The 16747-nt window shown below is 42.4% G+C and overlaps 1 protein-coding gene across 2 annotated transcripts in view; it reads left to right on the top strand.

Moving 5' to 3' along the window:
* Positions 1–9458, top strand: part of LOC130876970 (leucine-rich repeat-containing protein 37A3-like) — a 111154-nt gene extending 101696 nt beyond the window's left edge. For both annotated transcript variants that reach the window (XM_057773854.1, XM_057773852.1), the window contains 6 exons: positions 1648–3551; positions 4732–4836; positions 7590–7636; positions 9024–9057; positions 9133–9272; positions 9355–9458. In XM_057773854.1, the coding sequence (XP_057629837.1) occupies positions 1648–3551; positions 4732–4836; positions 7590–7636; positions 9024–9057; positions 9133–9272; positions 9355–9451 (2327 nt within the window). In that variant the 3' untranslated portion in view covers positions 9452–9458. The remainder of the gene's footprint in view (positions 1–1647; positions 3552–4731; positions 4837–7589; positions 7637–9023; positions 9058–9132; positions 9273–9354) is intronic.
* Positions 9459–16747: the final 7289 nt, after the last annotated feature.

Raw genomic sequence — 16747 nt, 5'->3', positions numbered from 1 at the left:
GGTTTCTTTTCTTAATTTTATAAGTGATGCCTTTTTATTTAAAATCTGAGAGCAGTGAGTGCTGCCTCACTGTGCTGCTGGAGCAGGGAGCTTTTCCATGCCCACACCGACCACCTCCCTACTTGTTTTGAACCTCAGGCTTTTCTATTGTCAGAGCATTCATGTAATTTTAAGTGTTTTTCTAAACTGAATATCGTGGCACATGGCAGTAATTCCAGTTACTCAAGAGGCTGACGCAAGATGATCCAAGTTCAAGGCCAGTCTAGGCAATTTAGTGAAAACCTATCTCACTTTTTTTTTTAAAAAAAAAATTATTTTAAAAGGGGACAGGGATATAGCTTGTGCTTAGCCCTAAAATATTTTCTATGTATTAGGTTTGTTAGCAATAACTTCATCCAAAATATGACCGTTTTCTTGCCTAAATAGTTTGAATGCAAGTCTTTAGCCTTGATCTGGAGAAGAGAAATAGAAGTGGTATTTGACTGTCTATATAAATAAGATGTCATTTATTTTTAATTTAAGAAACCAATTACATTATTCTCTTTTTTCCACAGAAATGGCAAGTAAGCATTTCTCTTATTTTACACATCAGAAGTGTCAACTGCTGTTGCCTCTTGCTTGAGTTATCACTTCCTAATTCTGAGCAGTCCACAGGCACACATTTTTCTTTTCACCACTCCTTCAGGCCCTCACTACCACCTCAAATCCTCTCAGTTCTCCTGGGAAAGAAACACAGCTACACAGTGACCCACTTGACCTTCCTACTACCAGAAGCTTTGTATTGTTCCCATGTGAACCTGGAAGAGTGAGAAATGAAGTGAGAACAGGCTTCAGACAAGAGTAGCTCTGACCTTGTGCATTTTATGAGTTCGAGTAATGTTTATCCAGAAATTGCTATTCTATAAATTGATTTTACATAAGAATAAAACCCAGTACATTAAACATGTCTTCACCTACACCTCATAACCCCTTAACTCAGGCAGGAACCAGAAAGATGCACAGAGAGGATGCTCCTGTTTCAGGAGCTAGAATACATGGCAACAGAGCCTATGGGAAAAAATTGAGTGGGTAGGTGGAGAAGGACACACATCCAGATGTGAATGAGAGGCACCTGCTTTAGCATTTCTGGCCTCACTCCCCTCAAAGGTTGTCCATCACCATAGTTAGCTGAGGTTGTATCAACACAGGGCACATTGAAACGATGGAGAGAGAAAACCTAGTGGGCCTCTCGAATCTGAGGCAGGATGGTGTAGATGTAGAAGCCTGAGGAGGTTCAGTCAGCCATGCAGAGAAGAAAAGCTGGCTTTGTCTTCAGGCTCTGGGTCTCTCTCTACTGGTCCACTGGCTGTCTTAAATAGACTTCCTGTGTGTACACTGTGGAAGGTTCCCAGGAGGTGCCTACTTTGCCAATGACACTCTTTCTTTCGGTTGCTCCCATTTCACAGAATTTAGTTTAGTGTGTTTTCACACACACACACACACGGCATACCAGTATTTGCTGGCCCGTAATTTATTTGACTACAGTGTATGACTGTGAACTGAGAAAGGGCTAAAAGTATTCTCTGACTAAAGGCAATCTCTCCATCTCTGACAGTTGAAGCATCTATAGTATTCTCTGACTAAAGGCAATCTCTCCATCTCTGACAGTTGAAGACGCATCTATAGGGAACCCAGAAGGAGCATTCATGAAGGTGTTGCAGACCCGGAAGGAGAATAACAGCACTGAACTCATTATTGAACCAGAGACGGGCTATTCAGACCAAGAAAATGCTAAGAACTCCAGCTCCATGGAAGAAGAGATCGACTTTAATGATGAAAATGATCTTATGAGTGCCCTGAATTACATACTGCCATATTTCTCTGAGGGAAATCTGGAAGATGTCGTATCAACAATGTTACCATACATTAAACTGCTGTTTTCTCAAGACCAAGATTCGGAGAGTTCCTTGGGATCTTTGCAGAATGATACACAAAGTCTTCTTCCTACAAATGAATCTGAATCTGGTAACTTCACTAACAAAAATAAATTGAATAAACTTTATTTTCTAGAAAAGTTATTAAATGAAGAAATTGATGAGGTTAAAAAGGAAGAGGAAACTATACTACATAAGGAGAAGTCTAATAATTCAGGTAAAAAATTTAAGCGAAAAATATTTCAAAAGAAATGGGCACCTGCCCAGGCAGAGGAAAACAGTCTCGCAGAGATTAAGAAGGCAGAGAAAAGACTCCACAGCCTGAACAGAGTGCTCAAGAGGACAGGAATACAGAAAAGGCACTTTAAGGGAGTGAGTGACAAGAGCCTGTGGAATAAGCAGAGTGTCCAGACACCTGTGGAGAGTATTGCCAAAGACTGGCAGCTCAGGAGCCCACCCACAGCGGAGTTGCAGCAGCTCAGTCTGGTTCAGAAGCCCAGGACGTTAGTGGGAAATTCCTTCCACCCAGAGCCCTTGCTCCCAAAGGAACATGGGGAGGCAGTGTCTTCTTCCCCAGAACAGTCGCTGGTGGACAAGACTCCCACTACAAAATCGCTGCCTGAGTTCATAGACAGACGAAAAGACTTGTCTTACACCATTTTCATTTTAGAAAGTGCAAATGCCAATGTGAAAAGAACAAAGGGGTCTAGCCCTAGTTTACTGTCTGAAAAGAGACACAGAAACCTTAGGAAGAAAAACTATCATTTCCGGTTGATTGCAAAGAGTCCAGCATCCTCTGCGGTGAGGAGCCTGGTAAATTCCCCTGCAGAAGGGGTCTTTTCATCTTTAGGAGACCTGAGTTATGCAGAAAAGCCTTTTGCACAATTAGATGCTGCCTTAGAACCTCCTTCCAAAAAACCTCTGGCTGCATCTGATATTGATAATATTGAAGAACACATCTTTGAATCAACCACCCCTATGTCTGAAGAACCTATATCCGAAAATATATTCCCTGAAACTACTGCTGTAGAGTCTTTTGGGCCTACATACAACTTAATTCCAACAGGTATCACTGCGCCTGAAGAAACTGCATCAGAAAATATACCCTCTGAGAATCCTATTGTAGAGTCTAATGTGCCTACCTCCGATTTAATTCCAACAGACATCACTATGCCTGAAGAAGCTGCATTAGAAAATATACCCTCTGAAAATCCTGCTGTACAGTCTAATGTGCCTGCATCTGATTTAATTACAACTCTTCAGCAAGCCAGCAAGCCACAGTTAGACTTCATCTTGGGGCCTGACTCCCATGAATTTGCATACTCGCTGATGTCACCAGGTGAACGCTTTGAATCTCAGCTAAACCAGCAGCTGCGGCCCCTCATCCCCAACAACAACGTGAGAAGGCTTATTTCTCACGTTATCAGGACTTTGAAGATGGACTGCTCTGATCCCAGTGTGCAACTGTCCTGTGCCAAGCTTATCTCCAGAACCGGCCTCCTGATGAAGCTTCTCAGTGAGCAACAAGAATCCAAATCGTCCAGGGCCGACTGGGATACAGACCAGTGGAAAACTGAGAACTACATCAATGAGAGCCCAGAAACCAAAGGTGGACAGAAGGGTCTGGAACCAGGTCAGGTGAGGACAATGTCGGAACTGAGTCCCCTGTACCCTCTCAGTCATTTAAGCAGAAAGACTGGGGGCTTCTATTCTGATGGAGGTGGGTCTTGTATTAATCTGTTGCTTTCATTGGTTAATTAATAAAGAAACTGCCTAGGCCCATTTGATAGGCCAACCCTTAGGTGGGTGGAGTAAACAGAACAGAATGCTGGGAGAAAGAAGCCGAGTCAGTGAGTCGTTATGATTCTCCCACTCCAGACAGATGCAGGTTAAGATCTTTCCTGGTAAGCCAGCTCGTGGTACTACACAGAATATTAGAAATGGGTTAGATCAATATGTAAGAGCTAGCCAATAAGAGGCTGAAACTAATGGGCTAGGCAATGTTCAAAAGAATACAGTTTCCGTGTAATTATTTTGGGTAAAGCCATGCGGGCAGCTGGGTGCCGGGGACGCAGCCCTGCCGCTCTTATTACGACACTATTCCAGATCTTGTATTGTCCACATAACTCTAGCCCAGCCAAGACCTCACTATGCTTCTAAATTTATTGACAGAAGGCAACCTAAAACTCAAAACATAATAATTGTGTTAGATAGGTAGCACATTTAATTTGGTATGTTCTTTTAAAATCTGCAAGCTACTAAAGTAGAAAACTTTTATTATTTTTTTCATATTGTCATTTTGTTTTATAGTGTTGGGGATTAAATTCAGGACCTTGTATACATAATATACAAGGACTTGATCACTAAACTATATACTGTAGCCCATAGTCTTGCTTGTGTTATTGGGGCATTTTGTTTTGTTTTGTTTTGTTTGAGACAGGGTCTCACTATGTAGTTATATCTAGCCTAGAAATTGCTGTGTAGACCAGGCTGGCCTTGAACTTTCAGAGATTCACTTGCTTCTGTCTCCAGAGTGCTAGGATTAAGAGCCTCACCAAGCCCAGCTCTTAGTTTTATTGAGTCAGAGTCTTTTTGTATAATCCAGGATATCCTAGAACTTACCTGGTGTTCTAGGTTGTCCTTGAACTTACGGCAGTCCTCCTATCTTAACTTCCCAATTGCTAGGTTATATATAAGTTACCATTCACAGCCCAAGAAGGAATTTTAAGCAATTAGCCTTCACTTTCTGTCATTCTTTTAATTTTAGTATTATTTTATAGCCACACAAATGTCCATTCATTTATTTCATATATTCCAGCGCACAAAAGAAGTTCCGGGATACAGCTACAACAACAAAGTCATCTTGGCAATATCTGTAACTGTAGTAGTGACAGTGTTGATTATCATTTTCTGTCTCGTTGAGGTAAGGACAACAATACATTCATGTGTCCAGAATGTGCCCGGTCTGTGTCATAGGTTTAGAGGCCACGAACTGAAAACCTGAGCCACTTACCCTCTCTGTCTACAAATAATGCTCCCGAGTGTTCACAGGTCCTCTGTGAAGTCGGGCTCCTCAATGTCAGGTCATTATGTAACGTTCTGATTTGGTGTCACACTGGTGGTGTTGCTGTGAGAGGCTGTGGGAGCAGTGGAGAGTTCTCTGTCAGTGAGGATGGTGGAATTTTGAGGCTAGAAGGCAGAAATCAGCATGGGGTCAGTTCATGACCTCCGGGAGGATGTCCTCTGGCCCCTGTACAGACAACACCTCCACACCTAGTGTGGTTGTGACCTCCAGGGAAATCTCTGTAAAGTCCTATATTGCTCTTTAGTGGTGTGTACTGTTCACCACTGTGCTGGAATTTATTCACACTTTCATTATTTTTTCTGCCAATTTAGATGATACTCTGTGAGTAGAGTAAGCATGCCAAGTATTTTGCCTACAGTAGATAACAGTGGTATTCAAAGAAGTGAAATGACACATTCCATCAATTCTACTATGAGGATGATAGAATTCAGTACTTATTAAAATAGCATCAGAGAAAGATGTTTTGTGTACTTCTGTAGTCCTTGCTCTTAGGAAACAGAAGCAGGTTGATCCATAGTTCACAGTCATTCTCAGCAATGTAGTGAATTCAGGCCAGGAATATATGAAATGCTATCTAAAAAAAAAAAGATTAAATAGTAATAGACAGAGAAAAGCAATGGAAAAACAGTGCAGGGACTGGGGTGGGTTCTGGGGATTTATATGGCCTGTGCATGCTAAGCATGAGCTATATTCCTAGACACTTAAGACTTTTGAGTAATTTAATAGTTTAGTCAACGGTGGAAAATGGAGTAAATGGTACGAGAACAATTGCCTGACTGTTTTGTGGCCAAGTAATGAAAGCTTACTCCTTCTTACCTCAAAGAAACCATGCGAGAGAGAAAAAATAGCAGTGGTTTTAAAAATGAATGTGTCGGGGGAAGAACTGTCTGTTTCCACTCCATAGGCAAAGGCCTTTGCTGGGTCTGGACGCACGCTGTCTTCCACATCCTTCAGGATAGAAGGCTTGTGCCTGCTGAGCACAGCACAGAGTTCTCCATTCTTTGTCTGATCTAATCTCATATTCCTCTGGGAAGAGCTTATCAGCCTCTCCTAGGGTGAAGAGCACCTAGGCCCAGTGGCCAAACCAAGAGTAAATCTCCCATTCATTCCCCTGATCCCTAAGCCTGCCCCCGGACCCTTCACTGGTCAGTTTCGCCCCCCAGAGACAAACAGGAAGTACTGGGAGTGTGAGAGTACTAGGGAACCATTGCAAACCACCCAGAGCGTTAATATATTTTGTGGTGAAACAACCCAGCGGAAAAGGAAAGTGTCTGTAGCCGAGGCCACTCATCTGCCGGCCTGTGCCTCCTCCTGTGTGCGTTATGGATGTTCTTGCTCTCAGGGTGTTGCCACCTCAGGGGACGCAGGCTCCTTCTGCTACTACGTCCTAGCTCTTGTCTAGCACTGTTTTCTCATTTGTACATTTTCCCGCTGCCCCAGGAGAAAAGGAGCTTGAGACAGGCTTTCTATAGCCAGAATGACCTGGAATCCACTATGTACCTGAGGCTGACCTTCAGCTCCTGATCTTCCTGCCTCAGAATCACAGGCATGTGCCACCAAGTCCAGCTGGTGTGCTGACGTCTTTGTTTTGTGACTTTCCACCCTACTGACTTCTCATATTTCTTCCAGTATAGTTTTAGTTGATCTCGTCAGCATTTTGGTTGTCTGTTGTTTCCAATACAAATAGAACTAGTTTTTCACCTGTCTTCCCAATTTAGTTTCCTTATTGTGTATTGAGCCCTTCTTGACAGGGCCACCCCGCAGCAGTGACAGAGGAGACCTCTGGCCAGGGCCACCCTATAGCAGTGACAAAGGAGACCTCTGGCCAGGGCCACCCTATAGCAATCACAGAGGAGACCTCTGGACAGGGCCACCCTATAGCAGTCACAGAGGAGACCTCTGGACAGGGCCACCCTATAGCAGTCACAGAGGAGACCTCTGGACAGGGCCACCCTATAGCAGTGACAGAGGAGACCTCTGGACAGGGCCACCCTATAGCAGTCACAGAGGAGACCTCTGGCCAGGGCCACCTATAGCAGTGACAGAGGAGACCTCTGGACAGGGCCACCTATAGCAGTCACAGAGGAGACCTCTGGCCAGGGCCACCCTATAGCAGTGACAGAGACATCTTGCTCTTGTTCTTGATTCCTCAGCAGTGCACTTTTTAGGCTTTTGCTGTATACTTAGATGGAGTTAAAAATATTTTGAATCACCTGACCATGATAGTGCTTACTTTTAATTCCAGCACTCAGGAGGCAGAGACAGGCAGAATGCTGTGAGTTCATGACCTGCCTGGGATACAAAGCTAGTTCCAGGACAGCCAGGACTGTTAAACAGAGAAACCCTATCTCAAAAAACAAAAAATTCATACTTTCAACAGAAATTATTTTTATTAGGAAGTATTTGCTGAATTTTATCTAAAATAATCAGTATAATATATTAAGTGAAACGCTGTTATGAAGAGACAAAGAAGGGCAGAATGGGCTCCTGAGCTCACTGAACAGGTAAGACTTTAGGTAAGTAAAAGAAATTAGTAGATTTAGAAACAGTGGTCATTGTGATAAGCAGAATTATGTTTTCTCCCCAAACAGGTTTATTCCCACAGAACAAAAGAGGAAGATGAAGAAAAGTCCATAGGGTAAATATGAGACCATCTTTCACAGAGAACATGAGAGTTAGCAGAGAACTTGGAACTCACCTAATTCCCTCATCTGACAGGGAGAAGAAAATTGCCAGAAAGAATATGATCCTCTCTGTTGTTTTGCCTGGCTCCCAGAGAGGCACCTGGCACTAGCATAGATGCCTCTGCTGCCACCAGGCCTTCAAAGAAAGAGGGGGAAATCAATAGGTTTAGGCTGTACCAGCTTTTGTTAGTGTTGTCTGCTCCAGCTAGAGACTTCAGAATTGGATGCTTTGGAGAAGAAGCAGGGGAGCCCAGAGTTAGAGTGCAGGGCTGTGAGTGTGCAGAGGAGGAAAGCCCATATTCTCATCCTCTTGGTCACTTTTGAGTCTCTTCTTTCTTTGAGTGACACAAACCTCATAGAACTATAGCTGGGAGAGATTATGGACAATAGTTACCTTTCTTCTAAAGAGGAAATGAAGGACAATGGCAGAAATGTCTGGTCCTGTGGTCACTCTCTGGGGCATGTCAGAAAGAGGACCATTTTCTCCCGGTGGAGCCCTTGTTTTTAGTTCCTCTCTGCTCAGGCTTTGGTCATATTTCACTTCAAATCTGTACAGCGTATATGTCTGGAAAGTATGTGCTGAGTTTCCTAATTGTCCGTGGATTCAGAAAAGATAACTAATGTCTGTGTTGGTCGTGTACTTTACTGCTTTTTTGGAGGCATGGTTTCACACTTAGGCTGGTCTGGCACTCACTGTGTAGCCAAGGCTGGCCTCAACCTCACAGAGATCCGCCAGCCTCTGCCTCCCAGTGATGGGATTAAAGGTATTATGCACCGCTGCCTGACTGACCTCGGAATCTTGTTTTAGCCTCCCAAGAATTGGAATCACAGGCATGATCCACCATGCGCAGCGACCTGTGCCCTTTAAACTGCTCTTACAATCCTCAGCAGAGGCAGGCTGCAGGGTGAAACCCCGTGAGTCTGTGAGCTGTGCTGTGGACTTGGGCTTTGTACTTGGAGGAGGAAGCAGCTAGGCAAGCAGGAGCAGCCCCTCCCTCACCTCAGCAAGTCTGCCTGTGAGAGTTGATCTGCAGGAGAGCAAAGGGCTCCTGCCCAGGGTGGCTTCTTCAGAGGGAGAAGTTGGTTCAATGGAATAAGTGGGGCTACTGTGTCATGCTGGTGCCTCTGCTCCAGGACAATTCACAGGCAAAGATCTCCCCAGGGGCATTGTGGGGCCTTACAACAGACTTGGAAAGTTCCTAAAAGCCAGATATGCATGGGATTGTTGTTAAGTCCCAGTGCTGGGGTGATCTTTGTTATGGGGAGAGCCTAGATGTCCCCAGACAACACCACACACACGGCACAATCACTAACTGTCTTCTACATGTGTTTTCTTCCAAGGAGTAAGAAATGCTACAAGGACAGTGAGAGTCAGGTAAGCCCGAGACTCGGTGCTGTGGCTGGAGAAGGTGGGGCTAACAGAACTAATGTCTCCCCTTCTGTTTCCTAGGAAGGATTTTTCTGGCTAAGGTGGCCACAGTGGCTCACAGATTTATTCAAACGTGACATACGAAAGAAGAGCATGACTGAGGGAATGCAGGTCAAGGAGTCCTCTGCAGAGGAGGATACTACCATTCAGGATGTATCATGGTAAACGTCTAGCTCAAATGAGAAGCTAAGGTCAAGTTCTTCATTTCAAAGTTTGAAAGCCTTGGCATTGCTCTTCTTCCAGGGACGTCAAGGAAGAAGTGATGCCACCGGACCTGAAACTGTCAGTCACTGAAGCAGAAGAGAGTGAAGGAGGTGATGACGGTGAAGGCACAGAATGATCTGCTATCATTTATTAATAAATTCTTTTGGTAGATTCATGAGTGTCAAAGGCCTTTGTACACAAGGAAATGAAAATGGATGTAGAGCAGGTGATATTGCGGGCCAGTAAAGATAGCTCATTGTGCTATATTCCTGTGCACTGTGTGAATATATGTCAGTGTCCTTGGTTTAATAAAGAAGCTGACTGGCCTATAGTTAGGCGGGATAAGGTTAGGCAGGAGAACCAGACTAAGAGAATGCTGTTGAAGGAGCTGTGGGCAGCATTCTCGCCCGGCTCCTGGCCGCCTGGCTAGCTTATACCCCGAAAAATTTACATGGAAACTGTATTCTTGTAAACACTACCTGGCCCATTATATCTAGCCTCTTCTAGGCTAATTCTCATGTATTAATTTAGCCCATTTCTAATAATCTGCATAGCACCAGTAGGTGCGCTTACCAGGAAAGATTCAGCATGTCAGACATGGCGGCTGGCTGCATCGCGTCTGGCTCTGAGAGGAGCTGCCCTGCATCTGAGCTCACTTCCTCTTCCTCCCAGCATTCTGTTCTGTTTACTCCACCCACCTGTGTTCTAACTTACCAGGGCCAAGCAGTTTCTTTATTAATTAACCAATCACCTTCCTCCATCATTTCCTCTTTTTCTGTATAAACAAAAAGAAGGAAGGCTTTAACTTTAACATAGCAAAATTACATATAACAAAACAGTTATCAAGTAAAAATTACAATATTTACATCTATTTTATCTTTATCATAACTAAGGAAAACTATAACTATAACTAACTATTCTTCAACTCCATCAAAGACTCCAGAAAGATACAATATTACCTAAGCAAACAAGAAATAAGCAACTTTCAAACTCTAGAAATGACAGAGACATCTCGCTGCCTGGACAGCCACCCAAAGTTCCTCTGTACTGTTGGGGCATCCATCTTCGGCTTACAGGTCCATAGTATCCAGAGACATTTCCATGAAGCAGGAAATTTCAAAGGCAGTTCAGTCACTATCTGCTCTATCCTGCAGAATGTCTTGCAGACTCTTTCATGAATCAGGAACCCCGAAAGATCATCTCACCTTTAGGCAAGTTCAGCAGTCCTTTCTCTGCGGGTTCTCTGTGTCCAGTTTATGCAATAGTCCAGGCAAGAGCAGTTTCTTGCCCAAATGGCTATCAAACTCCATAAGGTGCCTCTTCGATGCCCATTTCTTTCTTCTTGAAGTAGATTGGTGCTGCCAGGAGCAGACGTGTCTCATTGTCATGAAAAACCCTAAGTTATTAAAACATTAATGCCATATTCTGTAGTCTTTGAAAGATATGAGGAATTCCTATCTGAAATATATCTATGCACATCTAGAAAAATCTAACTAACATAACTACAAGCTTGACTATTATTGATAATTATCCATTAACAACCTATATACATTACATTTTAAAATGAACTACACAATCACAATACCTTAATCAAGATCAGAAATACATATACATATAACAAAATTGACCTTAAATCTCTATCAATAAAGCAAAATCTATACTAACGCAAATTATTCATACCTCTATCATATCCCCCTTTAAATGTAAAAGAACATTTATAAACAATATTTGGGAATATGGACATAGTTATTTCTCTCCAAACTGCTTCCAGCTAAATGGGGGCGCTGTTATTCGGGTCTTTTATGGGATAACCTGTCTGCTAGGTTCATCTCAGTCGGCAATTGAGCAAAGTAATTTTTTGAAGGTGTTCACAGCAACCCTTCAGGAGGGCGTGGTCCATCATACCATATTGGAATAGAAGCAATACACAGGGTCTCATCATCTGTGAAAACAAAAGAAGAATCTCTTTTCCAAAGTATCATATCCTTAGATCCAAATTCTGAAGTCAAGGTATTTTGAAAATATCTATCTTGTATTAGTTCAGCAGCATTTATAAACAAATATCTTTTAGCAGCTCTTGCTTCTTCCTCAGCATTTAAACAATTCAAACAGAGCATAATAGCATACAGAAACAAAATTCTCTGTGTATTTTCCATCTTTGTGCACTTTATTTTAACCTCTATTTTGTTTATTTTTATTTTTATTTTATATTTTCTGTATATATTTGTCCTGGAATAACTCTGTAGACCAGACTGTCCTTGAACTCTGAGAGATCCTTCTGTCTCTGCCTTCCAGGCATTGGGATTAAAGGCATGTGCTACCACACCTTGAAGTCACAGAGGTCAATCTCCCTCTGCCTCCCAAGTATTGGGATTAAAGGTGTGTACTACCACACCCAACTACTTTCTTCCTTCCTTTTTTTTTTACTTTAAAAAACTTTAACTTTTAGCCTGCATATATTTTTAACACACACTAAATCATTTAAAGGTTTTCTTTGTCTTTGAATCTCTCTTTACTGTATATCTCTCTTTTTTGACCACACGAGCCTTTAAATTACTGAGCAATATGGGTAGGATTAAAGCTGTGGCTTTGCCGGCTGGATCCAGCCCATTCCTTAGCTTTCTGCCATTCCAGCCTTGTGGCTGAAGTACCCCCCAGAACCCTGTTCATCGCCACAACTCTACAATGTTTCAAGGTCCTTGCCAGCAAAGAAGCTACAACACTCAAATGCTCTCTCTGTAGCTGACCTCCTGCCTCAAAGAGTCAGAGTTTGCCCTGGCAGGATGGCCCACAAAGCCGGCATTTTTAAATGGCACAGCCTTTTTCCTGCTACAGCTGAAAACCGAAAAGCATGCGTTCAGCTTTTCATCAACACCGTTTAAGTGTTTCGTGGCAGGACCTCTTAAGAGAGCTGCAGGGTTTTGCAGCTAAAGCTGAGTCAGGAAGCCTCTCTTAGAAGAGAGCACTTGCTTGCCTCTAGCAAGCAGAGCAGCCCCAAGAAATTGCTGCTACCAAGAAAGCATGCTTTACTCTATTCTTTCCCAAGCTTCCTCAGGCTTTTAGTGGAGTTCAGTCATCCACGTAACCAATGACCTTCCTCCATCAGGAAACCATTTAATTGTGGTTCTCTTACGGTCTCAGAGGTTTCGTCCATTATCATCATGGCGAGAAGCAAGGCAGCATGTAGGCAGACATGGTGCTGGAGAAGGAGCTGGGAGCTCTTACATCTTTACTCACAGGCAACAAACAGGAAGTAGTCTGCAACACTGGGAGTGGCTTGAGCATATATGAGACCTTAAAGCCTGTAACATGAGAGGGGCCGGCTTGCTGTTGGGGTTTTTGTCCTGCCCGTTCCCACAGCTGTTTAGCCCCAAAGAAAATCACACATAGGTCTCCATAAGTTATAAGCTGATTGGACTGTTAGCTCATGCTACTTATTAGCTCCTGTAGCTTATATTAACCCATTATTCTGATCTGCGTTAGCCATATGGCTCAGTACCTTTTTTCAGTGGGGCAGACCACATCCTGCTGCTTTGGTGGACTGTCAGGAGTGGGAGGAGTCAGCTTCCTCCTTCCCAGAATTCTCCTGTTCTCATTACATCATTTCTACTTCCTGTCTGGTTTTTCCGCCTATATTTCCTGCCTGGCCAATCATTTATTTATAACATGATTGACAGAATACAGACAATTCTCCCTCACCAAAAGCCTGCCTCCACAGTGACACTTCCTCCAACAATATGATACCTATTCCAACAAGGCCACGTGTACCAATAGTGCCACTCCCCTTGGGGGCCATTTCTTTCAAACCACCACAGATCCTTCTCATCCAGATTGATGCAGTATCATTCATGCATACATGTATACAAGGGGGATGGGTCTACAGTTAAGAGGACTTGCTGCTCTTGGAGAGGATCTAGCTTTAGTTCCCAGCAACCCTGTAGCAGTACATGAGCAGCTATAACTCAGTTATGGGGATCTGATGCCCTCATCTGGCTCCTCAGGCACCAGGCATGTGCACGGTACATGTAGTGAGGAGGCAAGCAGGACTGCTTTTCATCCCGCACGGCTCCCGCATGGGTAGCTTTACACCCAAAATAACAACACACAAATTATATTCATTTAAACACTGCCTGGCCCATTAGCTCTAGCCTCTTACTGGCTAACTCTCACATCTTTCTTTAACCCATATTTAATAATCTGTGTAGCACCATGAGGTGGTGGCTTACCGGGAAGATTCTAACCTGTGTCCATCTTGAGCCGGAGCTTCATCACGTCTGCCTGAGGCATTTGCCTCATTGCCTTCTTCCCAGCATTCTGTTCTGTCTTTCCCGCCTACCTACGTTCTGACCTATCAGGCCAAGCAGTTTTCTTTATTAACCAATGAAAGTAACACATAGACACCTACATCAGGTACACATATACATATGAGCAAAATACTCATACACATAAAAATACAAAGTAAAATTATATAACACACACAGTTGTATCAGAGGCATTTGCATAAAACCTAGCCAGATTTATAATGGCTCATTAAGTAAAGAAATAAAATTTAAAAGTCTTATTCTCTAAGCTATTGTTTGTAAGTATATATTGTTTTTTATTTTGTTTTTGAGATAGAATCACATATCACCCAGGTTAGCCCCACATTCACTTTGGGAGACTGGCTTTGAATACCTGATCCTCCTGCCTATATCGCCTAAGGATTAATGGTGTGAGCCACCATGCCTGTGCACTTTTTATTGTTACAAATAAATAGTTTTAGTTCTACATATCAGTGTATTTAATTTTCACCTAAGTTATACTTATAACCTTTAGTTATGGCAAGTTTAATCACATATATCATATGTAACCATATATATGTTAAACTTGCTATAACAAAAGGTTATAAATATATATATTATAAATTATATCTATATTCCCCATATTTAAGTTTCACCTTTCACCAATTTTCCTTTAGCATACTTGAACCTTCTGGTTCTGCCCTCGCTTTTTCTATTTTGGAAAAATCCTTTACTTAGTATAAGACTTTACCATTTAAAATCTTTTCTAATCTAGGAACATTTCTTTTTCTTTTTATCTTTTTTATCAGGCATGGTGATGAGCCCTAGGTTCAGGTCTTAGTCAATCACACACACACACACACACACACACACACACACTGAGCAAATTATCAAACTGGCTTGGGTCTATGAAGAATATATAAAAGTGACACAAAGGGGTGGTAGGCTAGGCAATAACAAATAACGGCAGCATAAGACAGTGGTGTTGGGGAGCATGGTTGTGGAGGAGGGTCTCACGGCAAGTTATTCTGTATGCAGTGTCCTGGCACGTAATCTTTGTTTTGACAACGGGGGTGTTAACTGGAATTTTTAGGAGCAAAGCCTGGGCCCTGGCAATTCTAATTAACTAAGCTCAGCTACTCATCATGAATATGCCAGTTAGAGGGTTGAGGAGAGAAATGGCTCAGCAGTTAAGAGCACTTGCTGCTCTTGCAGAGGACTGCAACATATAGGGTCTCCTACACTCATCTAGGGTCATTCACTGCTTTCTGTAACTCCAGTTTCAAGGAATCTTCTGTCCTCTGTGGGCACCTGTACACACACGGTATACATGCATACACAAGCACAAACACACATACATAAAATAAAAGTAAACACATTTTTTTGAAAAGGAGGGAGAGGTAATAGTGAAAGTCAGAGAAAAGAGATTCAATGTAGCCACACTAGGAAGAAGAACAGGTCAACAGGTCTGGTGGAGTCAGAGTCCATCTTTAGGACTCTGACATGGGATTACCTTTAGAGAGGAAGAGGTACGCATAAGTAATCAGTCCCGGTCGTGACCACCATTAACCCATCATTGTCTCTCAATCTTTTCCTTCTCCCAATCTGAGATTTGGTATGCGTGGAGGGGGATCCCAGTTTCTTGCAGTTCATTGTTTCAATAGTCTATTAATCAAGGGAGGGACACAAGTGTCTTTTTAGAATATGTTCTTCCTATCAGGAAGGTCACATTTCCCCACTCTTTGGTTTTACATATTAATATTGAGGTGGACTATACCTGTATCTGAAAAAATTGTCATAAACAGAATTCATGTAGGACCCAAGGTCAGAAAATAATCAGGACATGTAACCATGTATAAGAACTATTTCTCGGGGCTGGAGAGATGGCTCAGTGGTTAAGAGCATTGCCTGCTCTTCCAAAGGTCCTGAGTTCAATTCCCGGCAACCACATGGTGGCTCACAACCATCTGTAATACGGTGCCCTCTTCTGGCCTGCAGACATACATACACACAGACAGAATATTGTATACATGATAAATAAATAAATATTTTTTTAAAAAAGAAACATTTCTCCACAATTTCTTGGTTTTAGTTACTTTTGGAAAGACTCCATTCCGAAAGTGACTCGATTTTTGCTGTTGGTTTTAAGACACTTAGAGCCTTGCTATACAGTGTAGTCTAGACCTAACCTCAAATTCATAATCTTCATACCTAGCTCTCAGATACTGCAATTTTATGGATAAGGGCCACTCTGCAATGTATGACATTTGTTTGTTTCTGTTTTGGAAATGCTCTCTTTCTTTCTAAATATTCCCTGAAGACATCACTGATTATTCACCCAGTGAGTTGATCTCAACCATCCTTTGTTACCAGGAAGAGATCTGTCATGGTTAGTCTGATATGACTCCACCATTGGTGAAATAACAAATGTTGGGAAATGACTATCAATGAAATACTTTTGGGCCAATTTTAAGCAACTGAGAGTGTCTTACTGCGTAGCTCTCGTTGGCCTGTCTCTACCTCTGGAGTGCTGGAATTAAAGGTGTACACCACCGCATCTGACTCTAAGAGCAAATATTTAAAGAAACTCATTTGAAAATGAAGTACTTGTTTAGAGATGTACCCCTTAAATGATCAATGTCAAATATCTTTTGTGAGGAAGTAACATTTGGAGTGCACAATGTTAGGGCAGTCTAATTATCTTTAAAGAGAATTACAATGGTACACTTAGGAGCAAACAAAGATAAACCATAAACACAAACATGAACACACTAACAGTTCTAGTTGGGTGGCTACTAGCTCGATTCAGGGTTATCCTTAGTTTTCCATCTTAAAAGGCTTATATAATACGCTTATTTCAAAAAGCTGATGGAAACAGGAGAAAAATAAACAATCAGACGGTCGAAAAGCCAGAATATTATATTTGGCCAGAAACAGAAATGATAAAATTACTTAGGAACACTGGTTACAGTTTCTTGTTATTTTTTTCTCGCATTATAGACAGTAATGAGCATAACTCCCTAGAAGCTATGTCTAAGGGCATGACCTAAATGTCAGTCTTGACACAAACTGTCTGAATGGAGAGGCACATGAATATCTCCTGGGTAGGACACCCAGACTGAGCAGCTGATGCTCAATCTGGCAAAATTTTG

Source organism: Chionomys nivalis, chromosome 7 (genome assembly GCF_950005125.1).
Source record: "Chionomys nivalis chromosome 7, mChiNiv1.1, whole genome shotgun sequence".
In the NCBI taxonomy this organism is placed as follows: Eukaryota; Metazoa; Chordata; class Mammalia; order Rodentia; family Cricetidae; genus Chionomys; species Chionomys nivalis.
The sequence above is the reverse complement of the archived record's forward strand: the minus strand, read 5'-3'. Positions and strand labels throughout refer to the sequence as shown.